The sequence below is a fragment of the Helianthus annuus genome, chromosome 4, assembly GCF_002127325.2.
Source record: "Helianthus annuus cultivar XRQ/B chromosome 4, HanXRQr2.0-SUNRISE, whole genome shotgun sequence".
Classification (NCBI taxonomy): Eukaryota; Viridiplantae; Streptophyta; class Magnoliopsida; order Asterales; family Asteraceae; genus Helianthus; species Helianthus annuus.
Window position 1 is genome coordinate 112,778,669 of NC_035436.2, and position 20,710 is coordinate 112,799,378.

Here is a 20,710-nt window from a genome sequence, read left to right on the forward strand (position 1 = left end):
TATTCCTACAGGGTAGAGGTAAGGTTGTCTACATCTACCCTCCTCAGACCCTACCTTAGCTTTGCTATTGGTGGGATTTACTGAGTATGAATATGATGAATATGATGAAGTGTTAAACTGAATACTTTGGTGGGCTAGCCGCAGACTTGTAGCATGATAACTGAATTTTATCATTTAATGGTAACATACAGGTTCTTAACAAATAAGAGTTGTAAGTGGTTAAGGTAGTTTAAATGATATAGGGTAATCGGCTATTATGAATTAGGGATGAGTCATATGCTGCCAAATCATGATGACAATTTTGATAAATGGAACCAATGAACTATGTGTATTAATATTACAAATGAACAATAGAGGAGACTTCATAGGGTGCATATTAGGTTGGTTATATTTATGTGGAAATGGGTTACAAGGTTGGGTAATTCTAGAAGTGGGCTGTACACCTAAAGTAGTGGATCATTTGGCTGGGCCTTCGATTATTTGACTAAATAATGTAAACAGCCGGCTAGGTGGGCTACATTTGATTAATTAAAACCAACCACTAGATTAGATGTTTTCCTTGGGTTAGGGAATATTACTGGGCCGGGTAATCAAAGGAGCTGCATTGGGCCGAGTGTGGCGGCCCAGTGAGCTTTCGGATGAGATAGATGCAAACGGTAAAAGGGATGTGATATAACTTCCATGTGATCCAAGTATCCAGTACATATAATAAATACGATGTATGCTAGGGTTAAAGTGTATTACATGATTAACTATTACTTGCTGCATGATATTGTGTGTATATGTTTCATGAGTGCAAATTGAGACGAAATACGTGGCTAGATGTGAATACTTAACTAATTGTTACTGGTAAACCATGATAGGATGTATTTGATCAATTGTAAATTGACTGTAAAACAAGTAACGTAACCTACCGAGCACTCTAAGGTGAGTTCATCTCTTGAGCATGCGTCCCGGTGGTTGGGACAGTCAGTGGGTATCCCGGGGAGGGATAGGTCTTTTGGGTAAAACTGGGATGTTGGATAATATTCTCACCCTATCACTCTTAAGTCACATCTTTTGTTACCGGGGAGGTAACAGGATATTAGTTAGTAGCGTTACTTAGGTTTGGCACCCTCAACCCGTACCGGAGAGGGCGGGTGTGAACTAATGACCCAGTCATGCCCAGTGTTGTGATAGGAGCACTGGGGAATGCGCAAAACATACATCAGAAACCGTCTTGTTCAGTATCGAGATATTATCAACATTACTTTCGAAATTGAATTCAATGGATTAACTAAACACTTGGTAACCAACGTTTTCGTAAAACTATGAACTCACCAGCGTTGTCTGATACACTTGTTGCATGCTCGCAGGTCGTTAGATATCTTGGATTTGAAAACTTGTTGTCCGGAGTAGCTGGAGTGGTCATGGGTCGACTGGAAGGATTCATGTGATTGATTATTGACAGTATACATTGGTTTTGAACAATTTAACTTTGGTTTACTATTTGCTTCCGCTGAACATGTTGGTTTCCATTTAAACTTGTGGATGGTATTTTTATTAATAATTGAGAATTTTATTTTGAAACTTGTATGGGTTCAACGTAATTAGTGGCTCGTTGTTGGTACGTCACACACCTAACAGGGACATTCCCTAGGTGGTATTTTGGGGGTGTGACACCTTCCTCCGAAGATGACGAACACCTCAGAGATGAAAACATTGTGTATATTTTTAGAGATGTTGAAATTCTATAAAACTTTGCGATGTTTTAAAAAAATAAGTTGAAAATGTATGAAAGTAGGAGAGAGTTTGGTTGAGATTAGGTTAGAAATAGGTGAGATTGTGTTATTTATTTTGCAAATAATAAAATAAAATTTTTTATTGTAGCCGTTAGCCAACGGCTAACTTTGTGATACTTTGGAGTGTCGAGCTCGTTGAAGGGAAGACGGAGACAACGGGACGGGCCGGTGGGGCGCGGTGTGAACGGGCTTCCACGGGGCTCGATGTCCCACCCAGGGGCGGACCTACCCACGATGGTGGGTGGGCGGCCGCACCCCTTGAAAAAAAGGTTTTTAGTGTTAATTTTCATCGAAAATCCCAACCGCACCCTTGGATTTTTCAACCGCACCCCTTGAAAATTTTCAACCGCCCTCCTTAGAAAAAAATATTTTGAATTTATAAAAAAATTTTAAACACTAATTATTATGAATGAATAAATATATAACATAATTTGTATAATTATTCTTTAACCACTTATTCATTTTAGTTAACCCAATCTACAATCTAATTTTATTAACCCAACTACCCAAGCCCAAACCCAACCCAACCCAAAGATTTATCCTTTTTTATTTGTTGGTGCACCTACGTCTGTCGACTACGTCTTTCATTGAGTCTTGAAGTTGAACAGATCAAATATGGCACGGAAACCTAGAAATACATGTTTGTATAGGGTTCGCTTATCAGTCACTAGGTTAGGTCTGCTCATGTGTCATATATTGTCTAGGTTCACTTATTCGGTCATTGACTGGATTCGCTTATATGGCATGAAGCCAGGATCGCTTATATGAATGTTCATATAAGTGAGCCCATCTATACTATATATAGTGGGTGTATTATGAGCGAACTAGGAAGTCTGAAACACATAGTTGAAGGTGTGTTTGTTCTGGTATGCTGCGAAGTGCTGTCAAATCTAGTTATCGCGTTCAATATCAATAATACAGCAAGTTTAAAGTGAATACAGCTTCAATAGCACCGAATTATTAGTTTCCGCCTCTTAATTCGGATACGAACTTCTCTGAACGACTCAAACAGGGCCGAGAACGATCCTAAAATTGGTATCAGAGCTCAGGAGGAGGAGTTCTTGCCATTTTAGCTACATTTCTTCTGATTTTCTACATTTTTTTCACTTTTTCAAAAATTTTCACGGTAAAACAAGCTCAAAATCACACAGTGCACTCGGTATTATGAATTAACAAACTCTTGAAGTTTTCAGATCTAAAATCGACCTAGAAAGTTGATTTTTAGGGGGTTCGCTTTTACGGTTTCGCTCAAAAAGTGACATCAGCATATTTGGTTCGCTCAAAGGGACTGGTTCGCTTGAAATTACAGGACATGTTCGCTCCAAATTACAACACTGGTCCGCTCCAAAGACATCAGAATTGGTCCGCTCCAAAATCAACTGGTCCGCTTATCCGGTAAATTGATCGGTTCGCTCGAATGGTTTAGTTGTTTGGTTCGCTTTTCTGGTCCAATCAAGAGATCCGCTCGACCGGTTTGTTCAGTTGGTCCGCTATTCGGACAATTCATTGATCCGCTCATTGGCTATTTCACCTGGTCCGCTCATTTGTTCAAACAGTTGGTCCGCGCATAAAGACACTATATTGGTTCACTTTTGGGAACAGTTATAGTATCGCTCCTGTGTCAGTTTTACTTTTGTGAACGAAGTGTTAAAATTTGATAGTTGTGAACGATGGATACTGAATTTTATAACGCTTTTGCTACTTCAACCTCGATTACTCAAAGTGCTTTGATCAACAATGAAACCGGAACATCTCAAAGACCACCTAAACTCATGGATATTGATGATTATAACGTGTGGTCGGAACGGTTTGGAAATTGGGTTGAAGCTTATCATCTAGATGCTTGGGAACACACTGAAGAGCCATATGTTAAGCCCACAAAGAATGATGTTGTGAACGGTACTCCGTTAACACTTAGAGAGATGAGTACAGCAGATAAAAAGAAATATCGCGATGAAAAACTTATGGTGAGTCTGCTTCAGCAAGCTATAAAAGAAGATATCTTGATACTGCTTCAACATGACGGAACTGCATATTCAATGTGGACAGAATTGGAAGCAAAGTTTACGGGAAGTGATGATATGTTAAAGAACAAAATGTCTCTCATGAAAAAGGAATTTGATTTGTTTCGGGGATTGAAAAATGAAAACACCAAGCAAATTATTGATAGATATTGTAACTTGGTTAGAAATATGACGAAACTTGGTGTTAAGAAAGATACTGATGAATTAATTGAAAAACTTGCAGATGCGCTTCCATATGAAACATGGGGAACATTTTTAATGATGCTGAGGTCCAACAAAGCAGAATATAAAAAGATGACACTAGGAGACTTCATAAAGAATCTGGAAGCTCAAGAGATGGAGCAGAGGAAGATCGCTAGGATGAAGAACTACGATGGAGAACAGGATATCAGTCTGTACTACAAGCATGGTGCTACTGATTCAACAAAATATTCTTCTAAGATCGAAACTGCTTACAGTGTTAAAGATTATCCTGAGAAGAAGGCATCTCAAGGATCAAGCAACAGCACAAGATTTTCATCTTTCGATCCTAACATCTCTGTAACATAGAATGGTAGAAAACTTCAGTGTAACATTGTTTTAAGCACTGAAAATGATCAAGACTACACTGAAGATATTGCAAAAAATCAAATGTCTTTGTTAGGGATGATTTTAGAGTCTTATAGTTGCTTTGTTGCAGGAAAGATCGGTAATCCAATGCTCACGAAAGAGGATTACAATCAAATTGATGCTGAGGAAATGAAATTGATGGATATAAAATGGTGTATGGCGAGTGTGATGAGACGTGCTGAAAAGTTTAAACAAATTACAGGCCGTGATGATTTTCGTGATGCAAACGTTTTAGCTTTGGGTTTTGATAAATCTAAAGTTACGTGTTTTCGTTGCAGGGAGAAAGGGCATTTCAAGAGGGAGTGCAAAAACCGTGAAGCTACCGGTGCCCAGAATCCTTTCGGAAACAATGACTATCACAAGAAGGCCATTTATCATCAAATCACACCACCAGCACAGCAGCAGCCACAAACAGCTCATGGGAGAGATGTGATGGATAATTCGAAAAGAGCATGTGTTGTTAGTCAGGGAAAATATGATAATTTTACCTGGGATAAGTATCTTCCAAAAGAAAGCAAAATGTGTTTGGCTGAACAAGATGATGAGAAGTTGGCAGAAGGTTTTACTTGGGATGATTTTTGTCTAGATCGAGATCTTATGGCCAAAGAGATGTCCAAAAACACTTCTCATGCTTTCTTTGCTAATGCTTATGATTTGAAATGTGCAGAAAGGTGCAGAAAAGTCATGGAAGCTGCTGAAGAAAAACGAAGAAGGAACAGAGAAGAGGCAGAAGAGGAAGAGAGATTGAAGGAAGAAGCGAAAGCTGAGAAAAGAAGAAGAGCTGAGTTTTTACAACCAAGCAGAAGTGTTAAAGAAGTTCCAGAATATGAAGTGAAGATTGATGCAGAATGAGTTGAAGTTTCTGAAAAGTGTTTAAACTGTGATTCGTTAATCAAACAAAACAATGAGTTGTTGCACAACATTCACAAGTTGAAAGAATCGTATGATACAATGAACAGAGAGATTAACAAATATACTGATTCGAGTGGTGAACAAGCAGTGGCGATGAACACGTTGAAAGTAGCATATCTTAGACAGCTTGATGATGCTAACTTTCATATCAAAAAGTGTGCTGATTTAGAGTTGGAGCTGGCAACACAGAAGATAGAGACTGAGAAAGTTAAAAAATTGTTAGACAGTTACTCATGTTCGTCTTTTGTTGTTGACAGGATTTATTCAGTGGTGGAGAACTTGAAAACGTTTGAAGAAGTAAAGATGTCTGAAGAAGAGAAGATTGTGACTGAAGATGAAGGAAAAGTGAAAACTTCTGGTAAGAAATCAAGTGTGGTCTATAATAGATGTCCGCCCCTGGTTGAATATGGATTTATGCCTCGAAATCCGAATTCTGAAAGAGTCAATAAAGCAATCAATTTGCAATGGGAGTCTGGGCCGTCGGATAACTTGCCAGAAAATATTGATATCACGTATACGTCATCAGACACTGATCATGAGTCAAAGTTGATAAAAAGTGTGGTCGATCAGGTGTTAGATAAAGATGACAGTGAGGAGTCAAATCCAGAGTCCAAACCCGAGTCAAAGTCTGGGTCAAATACGTCAAAGCCGACAAATAAAAAGGACAAACGGGTTTATGATAAAGAGTTTTTACTTTCGAAATCTAATTTGAATGATGAACCGGTCAAAGTGGCATATACTTTGAAAGGTTCTGACAAATTATATTCTGATGAAATCTTTCCAATAAGAAGTGTCAGAGTTGAAATGATTCAAAAGGTTTTCAAAATAACAGAAATTAATATTTCTGAAATAAAAGATTTAAATCTTAATGGAAAACCCAAATGATACACTTCAAGAGATCAACAGAGAATCAACAAGAAAATGGGTTACAATAATGGTTATAGTTTCCAAAAGAAACCAAACCATAATCGTAATTACAAAAAGAAAGGTCTTGGTTTTGTTCCACAGAAAAACTATAAAAATGAAAAAGTTTATAAACCAAAAACATTGTTTGTTGCAGGAAAAACTACAGAAGCTGAAAAAGAAAAATCATTCAGAAATCAGACGAATCAAGAATTCCTTGCTAAAAGCAAGAGGACATGAAGAAGAAGGAAGATCCAAAGAAGGTTGAAAAGAGATCTTGTTTTCAGTGTAAAGCTGTGTCACACCCTGCTAGTAGCGGAAGCGTGTTGCGTGTGACGTAAGAAAGGTAATCATTGCATCCAATCATGTATCACCGGCTCAAGACTTGTTTCCTGAAATACATGTTGTTTTAAAAAGTCAACAAAAGTTGAGCAAGTTCATGCAGTTTTTGTTATCATATGTAATCGTAGTATTCATGAAAACGAAATCTTGTAATCATAGTATTCATGAAATTGAGATCTTGTAATCGTAGTATTCATGAAAATGAAATCTTGTAAACGTAGTATTCATGAAAATGAAATCCTGTAATCGTGGTATTCATGAAAATGAAATCTTGGTATCGTAGTATTCATGAAAATGAAATCTTGTAATCATAGTATTCATGAAAATGAAATCTTGTAATCATGGTATGTTCTGATTCATTCATGGAGTCTGTTAAGGATCTATCAGTGGGTAGCGAGCCCCTGACGTAATGTACCATAAGTAAATAACCAAACCGAGAACACTTTGTTATCATTTGGGATCACAAAAGCACTCCACGGTTAACAACTGGGAGTGGGGCGTGCCTCAAGCCCAATAGATCTACACCTTTTGCACCTTGGTCACTATGTGATTAATGGTTACTAATGTTATCATCCTACTTATGCACATTGATCATGTTATCTTCTACTCCATAACTAACATACCAATAGTTTAGCATGTATTTCCCCTCGATGTTTTTGAAAACAAAACATTGAAATCAGTGAAAGGAGGGACATGAACTCACAAGTTTGCGTTCCTGTATGAAATACCGTAGGGAGCGTCCGTACGTGTGATTAACCTACATGTGTACTAACTTTATTAGACACTAGGTCTTTCGGACCTCGTACAAGTTGTTCATCTTGAATTCTTTATTATGTTCTCGTTTGTCATTTTTGGAACAACCTTGTATTTTAGAGCGTTGATAGTTTACTCGCTCGATTGTTATGTGTATACATGTATTCTATTCGTATTGAATTCATAAGCGTATTCATGTATTCTATGTGTATCGACTTATGTGTGATCGGCTTCGTTCTTCACCCGTCCTCGTGCAGCGCACGCATGTTATTGAGCCTTTGCTCATGTCATTGGGCCGAGTCCATGTCATTGGGCCGAGCCCATGTCATCTATGTTATTGGGCTCTAGCCCATGATATATTGTTATTGGGCCCTTGCCCATGAATTCTTGCTATTGGGCTCTAGCCCATGATTTATTGTTATTGGGCCATGCCCATAATCAGTTTTGTGAGTCCATTAATAATCTTGCATTTTTATCCAAATTTTACTAAGTATAGGACTTTTAAATATGTTCATGTCCTAAAATAAATACTTAGTAATTTTATAGATTTTCAACTTTCCGGATTTTGTTATCGGTAGTATATATTTGTATTCGTTAAGCGTTCTAAAAATATCTTATTTTTAGACGTGTCGTCGTAGTGGCTTTATAGGTATATTTCCGCGTCAAAGAGTCGCCCAAATGTTGTAGTAGTTTCCCGCGGTGACGATACGCTCGTTTTATCGTCGTCGAGTGTTATGTATTTCCATTTCGGCCATTTTATTTAATTGACCGGTTTACTAGCATTTCTTGGACCATGTAGGAACATGTATGTGTATTTATTTTGACCACCCTGTAGGCATCTAATACATACACATATAGCACATATTACATGCACTTGACAAGTTACAAAAAAAAATGTATATATAATTTTTACCAAAAATTATATGTACATATATGGTTACATTTTTTTTAACCATTTATTTTCGTAAAAGAATAAGTTTAAGTACATAAGACTTATTGAATATTTTAAGACTTAAATATTCTCATTAGGGTTTCCAAAATGACGTTTATGACCACTAATCGCGTTTAACATTGTTAATCACCTTTTAATCATACTTTAATCGCGATTAGATTTTTAGAAAAATTCGTCATAGTTTCCCATAAAACTATGGCGTTTTCTACGTTTCAAAAACGTATTTAATCCGTGTTTAAACCCATAATCATAATCAATTCTCCAATCAATTTTCAATACCTCAACTTTACTTACATGCTAATATAAACTTTAATCCCTCATTTCCATGAATCTAACAAGTGTATTTTAACAACTTGATTATGACAAATAATTTTCATGTTTTTGCTAGACTTTTAAATAAATCATTTTTGCAATAACTTCAGATCAAGTTTCACCCTTTAACACCTTTGATTACAAGGCTTTTTATGATTATATTTAGTAATAATCAAGTCTTTTAACTAGTCTTGTAAAATCAAAGTCTACTAATCTTTCAAGATTAGGTTGTAAACCCCTTTTAAACTCTTGTTTCTTTATGAAATCTTTTAAATATATAATTAGTTCATGGAAGTGAGTATGATGATCTTACAAGATTTAAACATATTCATGTTTAAATCATATATTTATGTTCATCATGGTAAGATGAACACAAATATAAAATACTACATGATATTAACAACATGATCATCATAAATATAACCTTTAACTCACTAATATTAACAAAAATAACATAATCATCATGAACACATGAACATATTAACACTAAACAACATAAATCAACACATAATATATTCATATTTAGTGTTTATTAGCTTTGTGTTTAGGGTTTTTGATTATGTTAAGTTTTAATTTCAAGATCAACAACTTGTACTTCTATCATTAACTAGTAAAATAAACCTTAAATATTGTGTTTAGAAGACTCACAATCTTGCACAAGCCAAAGTAAGAAAACAAGAAGACAATCAAGCTCCAAGAAGACTCCTAGTGATGCTCCATACTTAAACCATGTTGAGATGTCCTTAAAATGGCTAGATTATGTGAATTTTGAGGAGTTTATGGAAGGTTTAAAGGTGTTTTCTTGGGGGGTATATGGCTGCCGATTTTTGGGTCTCCAAATGAGGGTTTCTTTCTTTGAATTTTGTGGAAAAAAAAATGATAGGATAAGGAATGATTCAAGTATGGTGTTTAGGTAAATCTTTAAACAACAACTTCTATCACTCACCATACTTCAAGTCTTCACAAATTCAACAAGTAAAGTGGATGGGCCCCACTTATTGAACGTAAATACATGGGGGAGGACTTTTAGTGTATTTTTTTTTTTACTTTCTTTTTTTATAAAATATGTTAACTAGGTAAATATTTACTAATTTGCTAGATATTTTAGCCATTAGTTTAATTTAGGGTAATTTGGAGTTAAGGATAAACTAAGGTTATAACAAAGTCTAATTTGTTTACTAGTTTAGTGGGTATTAATTTTGGATGGTAAAAATACCACTAGTTCGCTTACCGGTTCGATATCGGGTGACATACGAAATGTGAAATATAGTATCGGGAGCGATGGTTTTAGTTTACCATTGTTGCTATGGCGTTTATGTAAGGTGTTTATGACGCCAAAATATCGCTAACTAGCTCGCTAGTATTTTCGTTTGCTTGTTTCATGACCAAAAATGTCGCCTACTAGTTCGTCGAACCGCTAACGGACTAGTTTAGCGCATAGCGACGTAATGCCGGAAACTTGTGATTATGAACATTCCGTTGATATCATTTTATTGTTGTAGTATGTTTTTCATCAATTGACATTATTCCAAAGTCCCGGAAATGCTTTGTTATAGGTTCGGACGTGTTAAAAATGCTATATTTTAAGCTAAAACGGGCATTTTTGCAATTAGGGCGTTATACCGGAAAGTCTTGTTTCTTTGCAAGATGTGTTTTCATAATAATGTTTTCTTATATAAATGGACTCAGTTATGTTATCCGAGTGTCGTTTTTCAGTGTTTTGATCTAATTTCACGGTTTGCTGGCATGAATAGTGTAACCGTGAATAGTGCGCGCAGCACTTTTTACCAACACTTTTAGGACATTGTTTGTTTGGTTTCGCCTTACGACTAAAACCAACATATGTTTTAGCTTTGTTTTCTTGTCCTAACACTGTTATCCAGTATACGACACAGTTATGAAATTAAATTACGCTAAATGCATGAGATTTAGAAATATAAATAGTGATTAGATTGTACGGAATTACCAGTTATTTGCCAGTTGTTACATTCTCCCCCTGTTAAAAAGAATTTCGTCCCGAAATTCAAGTTGAGCCATCCTTTGCAGGAGTCTCTTAAACAGGTGGGGATATTTTGCCTAAATCTGATCTTCACGTTCCCATGTGTACTCGGGCCCGTGACGTGAATTCCAGCGGACCTTGACTAGTTCGATATTACTTCTCCTTGTCTTGTGGACCTTCCGGTCCATAACCCCAACGGGTTCTTCGGTAAACTGGAGCGTATTGTCTACATGAATTCCATCCGCTGGAATGATAACTGTATCAACGGTCGGACTTTTCTTGAGATTCGACACATGAAATGTGTCGTGTACGTTACTGAGTTCTTCTGGCAGTTTCAACTTGTACGCGACGGTACCGATCTTTTCTAGAATCTCTAATGGCCCAATGTATCTCGGGTTCAGCTTTCCGCGTTTCCCGAATCTAGCTACGGCTTTCCAAGGCGAGACTTTTAGTAAGACTTTATCTCCAACCTCGAAGGATAGTGGTTTACGTCTCCTGTCCACGTAGCTCTTTTGTCTGTCACGAGGCGCTTTGATACGGTCTCGTATCTTTTCTAGCTTGTCAGTAGTCTCTTGGACTAGTTTAGGGCCAATGAGTTGTTTGTCTCCGACTTCCGCCCAACACAGCGGTGATCGGCACTTCCGTCCGTATAGTGCTTCGTATGGGGCGGCTTTGATGCTTGTGTGATAACTGTTATTATAGGAAAACTCCACCAGCGGTAAATGAGTATCCCAGTTTCCGCCCAAATCTATCACACAGGCGCGAAGCATGTCCTCCAACGTTTAGATGGTTCGTTCCCTTTGTCCATTGGTTTATGGATGAAATGATGTCCTTAGATCCAACGAGATCCAAGCGATTCCTGAAATGATTGCCATATTCTTGACACAAAGAGACCATCGCGATCCGAGATTATTGAAATAGGTACTCCTTGACGTGCTATTATTTCTTTGAGATAAAGCTCATCTAACTTCTCTGTACTGTCTTTCTCGCATATTGGCAAGAAGTGAGCTGACTTGGTTAATCAATCGATGATAACCCAAATCATGTCATGACCTCGAGTGGTCCGTGGGAGTCCTGTAATGAAATCCATTGATATATGTTTCCATTTCCAAACGGGAATCTCGGGTTGTTGTAATAGTCCAGATGGCTTTTGATACTCGGCCTTGACCTTTGCACAAGTGAGGCATTTCCCAACGTAGGTCGCACTATCTCCTTTGAGATTAGGCCACCAGTAATATTCCTTTGCATCCTGATACATCTTATCAGATCCAGGATGTATTGAATATTTTGACTTATGTGCTTCATCCAACACTAAGTCTAGCAATCCGCCAAAGTAAGGAATCCAGATTCTTCCCAAAAGTACCTTGTGCCATCTTTGATCTTTTCTAGTAGTTTCTCTAATCCTCGCAAGGATTCTGCTTGAATGTTCTCCGACTTTAGAGCTTCTAGTTGTGCATCGTGCACACGAGTAGTGAAGTTCATCTGAATGGTTAACTCTAAAACTCGTACTCGTAAAGTTTTGACTCTTTCTTTCCGGTTTAGAGCATCCGCTACAACGTTTGCTTTTCCCGGATGGTACCTGATTTCGCAGTCATAATCGTTCAACAATTCTACCCATCGCCGTTGGCGCATGTTTAATTCCTTTTGGTCGAATATGTGTTGAAGACTCTTATGATCGGTGAATATGGTACACCTAGTACCATAGACGTAGTGGCGCCAAATCTTTAAAGCAAATACCACTACGCCCAACTCTAGATCGTGAGTGGTATAATTCTTTTCATGAACTTTTAATTATCACGACACGTACGCGATGACTTTTTCACATTGCATTAACACGCAACCCAAGCCTTGATGCGATGCATCACAATACACCACAAAGTCATCAGTACCGCCAGGGAGCAATAAGATTGGCGCTTGCCATAGTTTAGCTTTGAGTAGTTGAAATGCCATTTCTTGTTTTTGACCCCAATCAAACTTTCTATCATTTTGAGTGAGTGAGGTTAGCGGTTGAGAAATCTTTGAAAAATTCTCAATGAATCTTCAATAGTATCCCGCTAAACCCAGAAATTGTCTTACTTCTGTTGGGTCTTTGGAGTGTTCCAGTTCTTTATGGCTTCTATCTTAGCTGGGTCAATAAGTATTCCATTCTCGTTCACCACATGACCAAGAAATTGCACCTCGCGAATCCAAAATTCGCATTTTGAGAACTTGGCATACAATTGTTTTTTTTCTTAAGTAACTCCAAAATAGTTCTCAAGTGTTGTTTGTGTTCCGCCTCTGTCCGTGAGTATATCAAAATGTCATCAATGAATACGATCACGAACTTGTCGAGATATGGCTTACATACTCGGTTCATCAAATCCATGAATACGGTGGGAACGTTTGTTAAGCCGAAAGGCATAACAAGGAACTCGTAATGCCCATAGCGAGTCCTAAACACTGTATTAGGAATGCTTTCCTCTTGATCCTCAGCTGATGGTGTCCGGATCTTAGATCAATTTAGGAATAGAAGCTAGAACCTTGTAACTGATCGAACAAGTCCTCAATCCTTGGTAAAGGATACCGGTTCTTTATGGTTAACTTGTTCAGTTCTCGGTAATCTATACACATCCGAAAGGTTCCGTCTTTCTTCTTGACAAATAGCACCGGAGCTTCCCAAGGTGAGAAACTCGATCTATTGAATCCTTTGTCAAACAATTCCTGAAGCTGAGTAGATAATTCCTGCATCTCCGAGGGTGCGAGTCTATATGAAGCTTTCGCCACTGGTGCAGCTCCGGCACAAGATCGATACTGAATTCGACTTGTCGCTGCGGAGGTAGTCCCGGCAAGTCTTCTGGAGAGACTTCAGGGTATTCCCTTACCACAGGGATGTCATCCACCTTCCACTACTCGGCCTTCTTGTCGACCACATGGACAAGAAAGGCGATGCATCCTGTTCTCAGACTCTTCTGAGCCTTCATACAGTTGTTGGTCAGCAGCCATGTGTCGTGTTTCTCTCCGCGCACCAAAAGATGTTCTCTTGTCAGACAGGGGGAAAAAGAATAATAGTTTTCGCAGCACAACTACTTCTGCTCGGTTGTCGGCCAACCAGTCTATGCCAGAAGTTAAGTCGTAACAACCTAATTGAATGGGTGAAAAGTCGTTACTGAATTTTCGTGCACAAGTTCAAGTGTGCATCCTTTGATGTCTTTCTTGACTTGACTAATTTACTATTGGTCATCACTAGGGAATGAGGGGACGTCTAGTTTACCTGACTCTAGACCAAGTATATTTCGAATTCTATGGGGGTGCAACTAATACCGACACTGGTATCAAACAAAATGAATGCAATGGGTCGGTTAATAGGAAATGTATTGGTGTCCCTTAGTGACTTCGCATGACACCGCTAATTCCCCTTTAGCTAACTTGATAGAGTAAGACATGTCTAACCTACCTGACTCTATTCCGTGTATATGCTTGGTAGCTAAAGACACTAAGTCAAGACGACGTTGGTATCCAAGGAATTGATACATGCTAGTTGTATAGTAGAACGTACCCATGGCAACATTGGGATTTTGGGGAGTATTCCTAACTCTACTCATACACTCGCTTATTCACTTGCTTGATTCGTCATTAAACATCCATGCTTGTAGTGATCTCTTTGCCACCGTTAAAATCTCCTGATTCTTTCTTGAGTATACCTAACTCATTAATTTCCGTTTTGTACTCAGTCTCACCACACTGTTACTCTTGGCACTTTTGCAAGTGCCCTCATGGTGAGAGTTTCACTTATCTCACTCATATTTTTTTTTTGGCAAGTTATTAGTGTACTCCTTGATGCCAGCTTCATATCTCAAGGCTAAACCCAAGTGTAGCACTCGGGGCGTTTTGGATTCAGGCGTTATCTAGTATGCAACAATCTTTTAGAGATCGTAGAGGCGTCGGGGGTAACCAGCTACGTTTGCTCTAATCATAATCGAGTTCTAGAGTTCGGTTCCCAACCTTGGAATTTACTACTAGCGAGCAATACTATTCTCGCGTAAGATCCTTGAGTTCTTCCCACAACAACCTCTTTGTTGTATTACTCCCTATAGTTTGCACTTGGAGATTCCACCAAGTTATCATCTCCCTTAACAAATGACTATTCGTTTACCCGTTTACTTAGGAGTACATTTACTAGCACGATTAACTGAGTTCATTGTCTTTATTTGGCGGACATAACTTACCGCACCTCTCATATCAATGGGGCCTCACGGCTTATAATCCGTGAAAGCCTTAGAATTAAAACCTGGTGTGATTGCATCTCCAAGTGTGGCATTGCCACTCGTTCTCGTCCCATTGGGATTTGAACTACTTGAACTACCGGTACCATCAGTACCATCACTAGTGTCGACTCAACAACCTAATGTTGTGCAATTCCCGCAACCTCGCGTTGTTCCATAAAGACTCTAGTTCGACTTTAATAGTAGTGTGCTGATTAACTGATCGTTTTTTGCGCGTAGATTCTCTTTTCGTCGCCATGTAATTTTTTTATACATCGTATCAAAAGGTCTAGACTTATATTCAGACAGATATAGCCTACCATGCGCCTAAGAATCAACAATATAATTGGTCATGGAAACCTTAAGACAGCGTTGCTCTGGTATGTTTGAACAATGATATACATGAATAAATGCATTCCAAAATGCATAGTACCTCTTGAGTGTATTAGCCATGTGCCTAAATGGGAAAAGAAGTAATTCGTTGAGTAGGAGAAACCAAACGGTTGTCTCCAATTTTTACAACGTGTATCCCATACTTCATGGATCTAGATCGCCCAAAGTAGGAAAAATCCTTCGCCGCACTAGCCCGTGTGACGAATACGTTGATACTCCTTGAGCTCCTTGAGCTTCGACAAGATTGTTATAATTTCCATAGATGTCAAATAATAAAATGAAGGGGTTGTAGCTTGGCTCATGCCATAGTATCACTGGGAATAAGACAAATATCAAACGACGAAGTTTAATGTAATCATCTCCGATAATAAGATAAGGTAAGGTGTCACAGACACCAAAGAACCAGCCCATGTACAAGAATTTCGAGAATGTTGAGGAAAAATCCTCCATGAGTGGCTAACGAGTTTTGTTTGCTTTCGATGACTAGTCTCAGACGACTCGTGTTATAGATCGAATGTTAAGTGCAAACAATACGTGTAGTCTTCCTGTATCGTAGAGTGTTATAGTAACCATTCCGGTTAGTGTTCTACTAGATAGAGATTTGAACAACTTAAGAACTTCGAATGGATAGTGACCTCTTGGTTAGACCCGCAGAGCCCACCAGGATTCCCATGCACTACAAGTTGTTATTACGTGGGCCCCCGTAATAATAAATTGTCTTGCATGGTTGCCCCAGTGTCTCTCGTTCAAAGCAGACGATCAGTCAGAGATAGGAGTCTATTGTCTACATACCTTCAACATAGGAGGGACCTTGTGCTGGTCCACGTGCCAACGCCCATTGTCATTATTCGTGAAAGGGCACAACGTAAGACAGAATAGAAATATAGAGAATCCGTAACAATAGCAACCGGAGGGGTAACTTTAAGATGAGTACTTCATCTTCCTTTTCTGGATGAGAGTGTCATCAATCACGATTAGTATGAGCCTCAGGGACCTCGTCCCACTAGTAGAGTTGTTGTCCAAGGCCGCCACCTCCGTCTCGTAGTCACTACCGAAGCCGGACATATACCATCCGAGGGAAAACAACCATCTTCCACGGATCAATGCTTTAGGTCTCGCTTAGGGACCACGACCGCCATAAGCTTCGTAATAGACGTGAGGTCATCATTCTCATCACATGAGTCAAGTGTAAAAATAGAATTCATAGTCGAAGGTATTTTCATTCTTGGAAAATATTCCGTACAACACATATATAAATACGTTATATATATAATCACTAGATCTCATGTTATTTTTGTTCTTATGTTTCACATGTAAGCCTTAGTATTTTCAAGTCTATTCCTTATAGACTAAACATGTATTGAACCATATCAGTTACTTATGATTGAGCCCGCGTGATAGATCCTCATGTTATAGTGACACAATGAAAACCTTTTGTCATTTTGTCATACTTTTTGAAATCATCTTTGTAATGTTATCAACTTTGTTTTCATGTGAGAGCCCTTGGTGATTGTAGACCAAACTTTATAAAAGTTTGTCCCCGGTTCACTACAATCGGAGCTCTGATACCAATCTGTCACACCCTGCTAGTAGCGGAAGCGTGTTGCGTGTGACGTAAGAAAGGTAATCATTGCATCCAATCATGTATCACCGGCTCAAGACTTGTTTCCTGAAATACATGTTGTTTTAAAAAGTCAACAAAAGTTGAGCAAGTTCATGCAGTTTTTGTTATCATATGTAATCGTAGTATTCATGAAAACGAAATCTTGTAATCATAGTATTCATGAAATTGAGATCTTGTAATCGTAGTATTCATGAAAATGAAATCTTGTAAACGTAGTATTCATGAAAATGAAATCCTGTAATCGTGGTATTCATGAAAATGAAATCTTGGTATCGTAGTATTCATGAAAATGAAATCTTGTAATCATAGTATTCATGAAAATGAAATCTTGTAATCATGGTATGTTCTGATTCATTCATGGAGTCTGTTAAGGATCTATCAGTGGGTAGCGAGCCCCTGACGTAATGTACCATAAGTAAATAACCAAACCGAGAACACTTTGTTATCATTTGGGATCACAAAAGCACTCCACGGTTAACAACTGGGAGTGGGGCGTGCCTCAAGCCCAATAGATCTACACCTTTTGCACCTTGGTCACTATGTGATTAATGGTTACTAATGTTATCATCCTACTTATGCACATTGATCATGTTATCTTCTACTCCATAACTAACATACCAATAGTTTAGCATGTATTTCCCCTCGATGTTTTTGAAAACAAAACATTGAAATCAGTGAAAGGAGGGACATGAACTCACAAGTTTGCGTTCCTGTATGAAATACCGTAGGGAGCGTCCGTACGTGTGATTAACCTACATGTGTACTAACTTTATTAGACACTAGGTCTTTCGGACCTCGTACAAGTTGTTCATCTTGAATTCTTTATTATGTTCTCGTTTGTCATTTTTGGAACAACCTTGTATTTTAGAGCGTTGATAGTTTACTCGCTCGATTGTTATGTGTATACATGTATTCTATTCGTATTGAATTCATAAGCGTATTCATGTATTCTATGTGTATCGACTTATGTGTGATCGGCTTCGTTCTTCACCCGTCCTCGTGCAGCGCACGCATGTTATTGAGCCTTTGCTCATGTCATTGGGCCGAGTCCATGTCATTGGGCCGAGCCCATGTCATCTATGTTATTGGGCTCTAGCCCATGATATATTGTTATTGGGCCCTTGCCCATGAATTCTTGCTATTGGGCTCTAGCCCATGATTTATTGTTATTGGGCCATGCCCATAATCAGTTTTGTGAGTCCATTAATAATCTTGCATTTTTATCCAAATTTTACTAAGTATAGGACTTTTAAATATGTTCATGTCCTAAAATAAATACTTAGTAATTTTATAGATTTTCAACTTTCCGGATTTTGTTATCGGTAGTATATATTTGTATTCGTTAAGCGTTCTAAAAATATCTTATTTTTAGACGTGTCGTCGTAGTGGCTTTATAGGTATATTTCCGCGTCAAAGAGTCGCCCAAATGTTGTAGTAGTTTCCCGCGGTGACGATACGCTCGTTTTATCGTCGTCGAGTGTTATGTATTTCCATTTCGGCCATTTTATTTAATTGACCGGTTTACTAGCATTTCTTGGACCATGTAGGAACATGTATGTGTATTTATTTTGACCACCCTGTAGGCATCTAATACATACACATATAGCACATATTACATGCACTTGACAAGTTACAAAAAAAAAAATGTATATATAATTTTTACCAAAAATTATATGTACATATATGGTTACATTTTTTTTTAACCATTTATTTTCGTAAAAGAATAAGTTTAAGTACATAAGACTTATTGAATATTTAAGACTTAAATATTCTCATTAGGGTTTCCAAAATGACGTTTATGACCACTAATTGCGTTTAACATTGTTAATCACCTTTTAATCATACTTTAATCGCGATTAGATTTTTAGAAAAATTCGTCATAGTTTCCCATAAAACTATGGCGTTTTCTACGTTTCAAAAACGTATTTAATCCGTGTTTAAACCCATAATCATAATCAATTCTCCAATCAATTTTCAATACCTCAACTTTACTTACATGCTAATATAAACTTTAATCCCTCATTTCCATGAATCTAACAAGTGTATTTTAACAACTTGATTATGACAAATAATTTTCATGTTTTTGCTAGACTTTTAAATAAATCATTTTTGCAATAACTTCAGATCAAGTTTCACCCTTTAACACCTTTGATTACAAGGCTTTTTATGATTATATTTAGTAATAATCAAGTCTTTTAACTAGTCTTGTAAAATCAAAGTCTACTAATCTTTCAAGATTAGGTTGTAAACCCCTTTTAAACTCTTGTTTCTTTATGAAATCTTTTAAATATATAATTAGTTCATGGAAGTGAGTATGATGATCTTACAAGATTTAAACATATTCATGTTTAAATCATATATTTATGTTCATCATGGTAAGATGAACACAAATATAAAATACTACATGATATTAACAACATGATCATCATAAATATAACCTTTAACTCACTAATATTAACAAAAATAACATAATCATCATGAACACATGAACATATTAACACTAAACAACATAAATCAACACATAATATATTCATATTTAGTGTTTATTAGCTTTGTGTTTAGGGTTTTTGATTATGTTAAGTTTTAATTTCAAGATCAACAACTTGTACTTCTATCATTAACTAGTAAAATAAACCTTAAATATTGTGTTTAGAAGACTCACAATCTTGCACAAGCCAAAGTAAGAAAACAAGAAGACAATCAAGCTCCAAGAAGACTCCTAGTGATGCTCCATACTTAAACCATGTTGAGATGTCCTTAAAATGGCTAGATTATGTGAATTTTGAGGAGTTTATGGAAGGTTTAAAGGTGTTTTCTTGGGGGGTATATGGCTGCCGATTTTTGGGTCTCCAAATGAGGGTTTCTTTCTTTGAATTTTGTGAAAAAAAAATGATAGGATAAGGAATGATTCAAGTATGGTGTTTAGGTAAATCTTTAAACAACAACTTCTATCACTCACCATACTTCAAGTCTTCACAAATTCAACAAGTAAAGTGGATGGGCCCCACTTATTGAACGTAAATACATGGGGGAGGACTTTTAGTGTATTTTTTTTTTTTTACTTTCTTTTTTTATAAAATATGTTAACTAGGTAGATATTTACTAATTTGCTAGATATTTTAGCCATTAGTTTAATTAAGGGTAATTTGGAGTTAAGGATAAACTAAGGTTATAACAAAGTCTAATTTGTTTACTAGTTTAGTGGGTATTAATTTTGGATGGTAAAAATACCACTAGTTCGCTTACCGGTTCGATATCGGGTGACATACGAAATGTGAAATATAGTATCGGGAGCGATGGTTTTAGTTTACCATTGTTGCTATGGCGTTTATGTAAGGTGTTTATGACGCCAAAATATCGCTAACTAGCTCGCTAGTATTTTCGTTTGCTTGTTTCATGACCAAAAATGTCGCCTACTAGTTCGTCGAACCGCTAACGGACTAGTTTAGCGCATAGCGACGTAATGCCGGAAACTTGTGATTATGAACATTCCGTTGATATCATTTTATTGTTTTAGTATGTTTTTCATCAATTGACATTATTCCAAAGTCCCGGAAATGCTTTGTTATAGGTTCGGACGTGTTAAAAATGCTATATTTTAAGCTAAAACGGGCATTTTTGCAATTAGGGCGTTATACCGGAAAGTCTTGTTTCTTTGCAAGATGTGTTTTCATAATAATGTTTTCTTATATAAATGGACTCAGTTATGTTATCCGAGTGTCGTTTTTCAGTGTTTTGATCTGATTTCACGGTTTGCTGGCATGAATAGTGTAACCGTGAATAGTGCGCGCAGCACTTTTTACCAACACTTTTAGGACATTGTTTGTTTGGTTTCGCCTTACGACTAAAACCAACATATGTTTTA

At 37.3% G+C, this 20,710-nt stretch overlaps 1 protein-coding gene across 1 annotated transcript; it reads right to left on the reverse strand.

Annotated features, from left to right (window-relative positions):
• Positions 1-10,664: 10,664 nt before the first annotated feature.
• LOC118491536 lies at positions 10,665-12,069 on the reverse strand. The gene is made up of 2 exons (XM_035989388.1): positions 11,951-12,069; positions 10,665-11,082 (listed from the first exon to the last, which is right to left on the reverse strand). The coding sequence occupies exons 1-2, from the start codon at positions 12,067-12,069 to the stop codon at positions 10,665-10,667; spliced, it is 537 nt and encodes a 178-aa protein (XP_035845281.1).
• Between the last annotated feature and the right edge of the window lie 8,641 nt (positions 12,070-20,710).

Bases quoted from the DNA above. Each gene is read 5' to 3' on its own strand.
- LOC118491536 (XM_035989388.1), bottom strand. From the start codon at position 12,069: ATGAACTTCACTACTCGTGTGCACGATGCACAACTAGAAGCTCTAAAG. The intron at 11,083-11,950 runs GTACTTTTGGGA...CTACGTGGACAG, and splicing joins AAGATCAAAGATGGCACAAG to GAGACGTAAACCACTATCCT.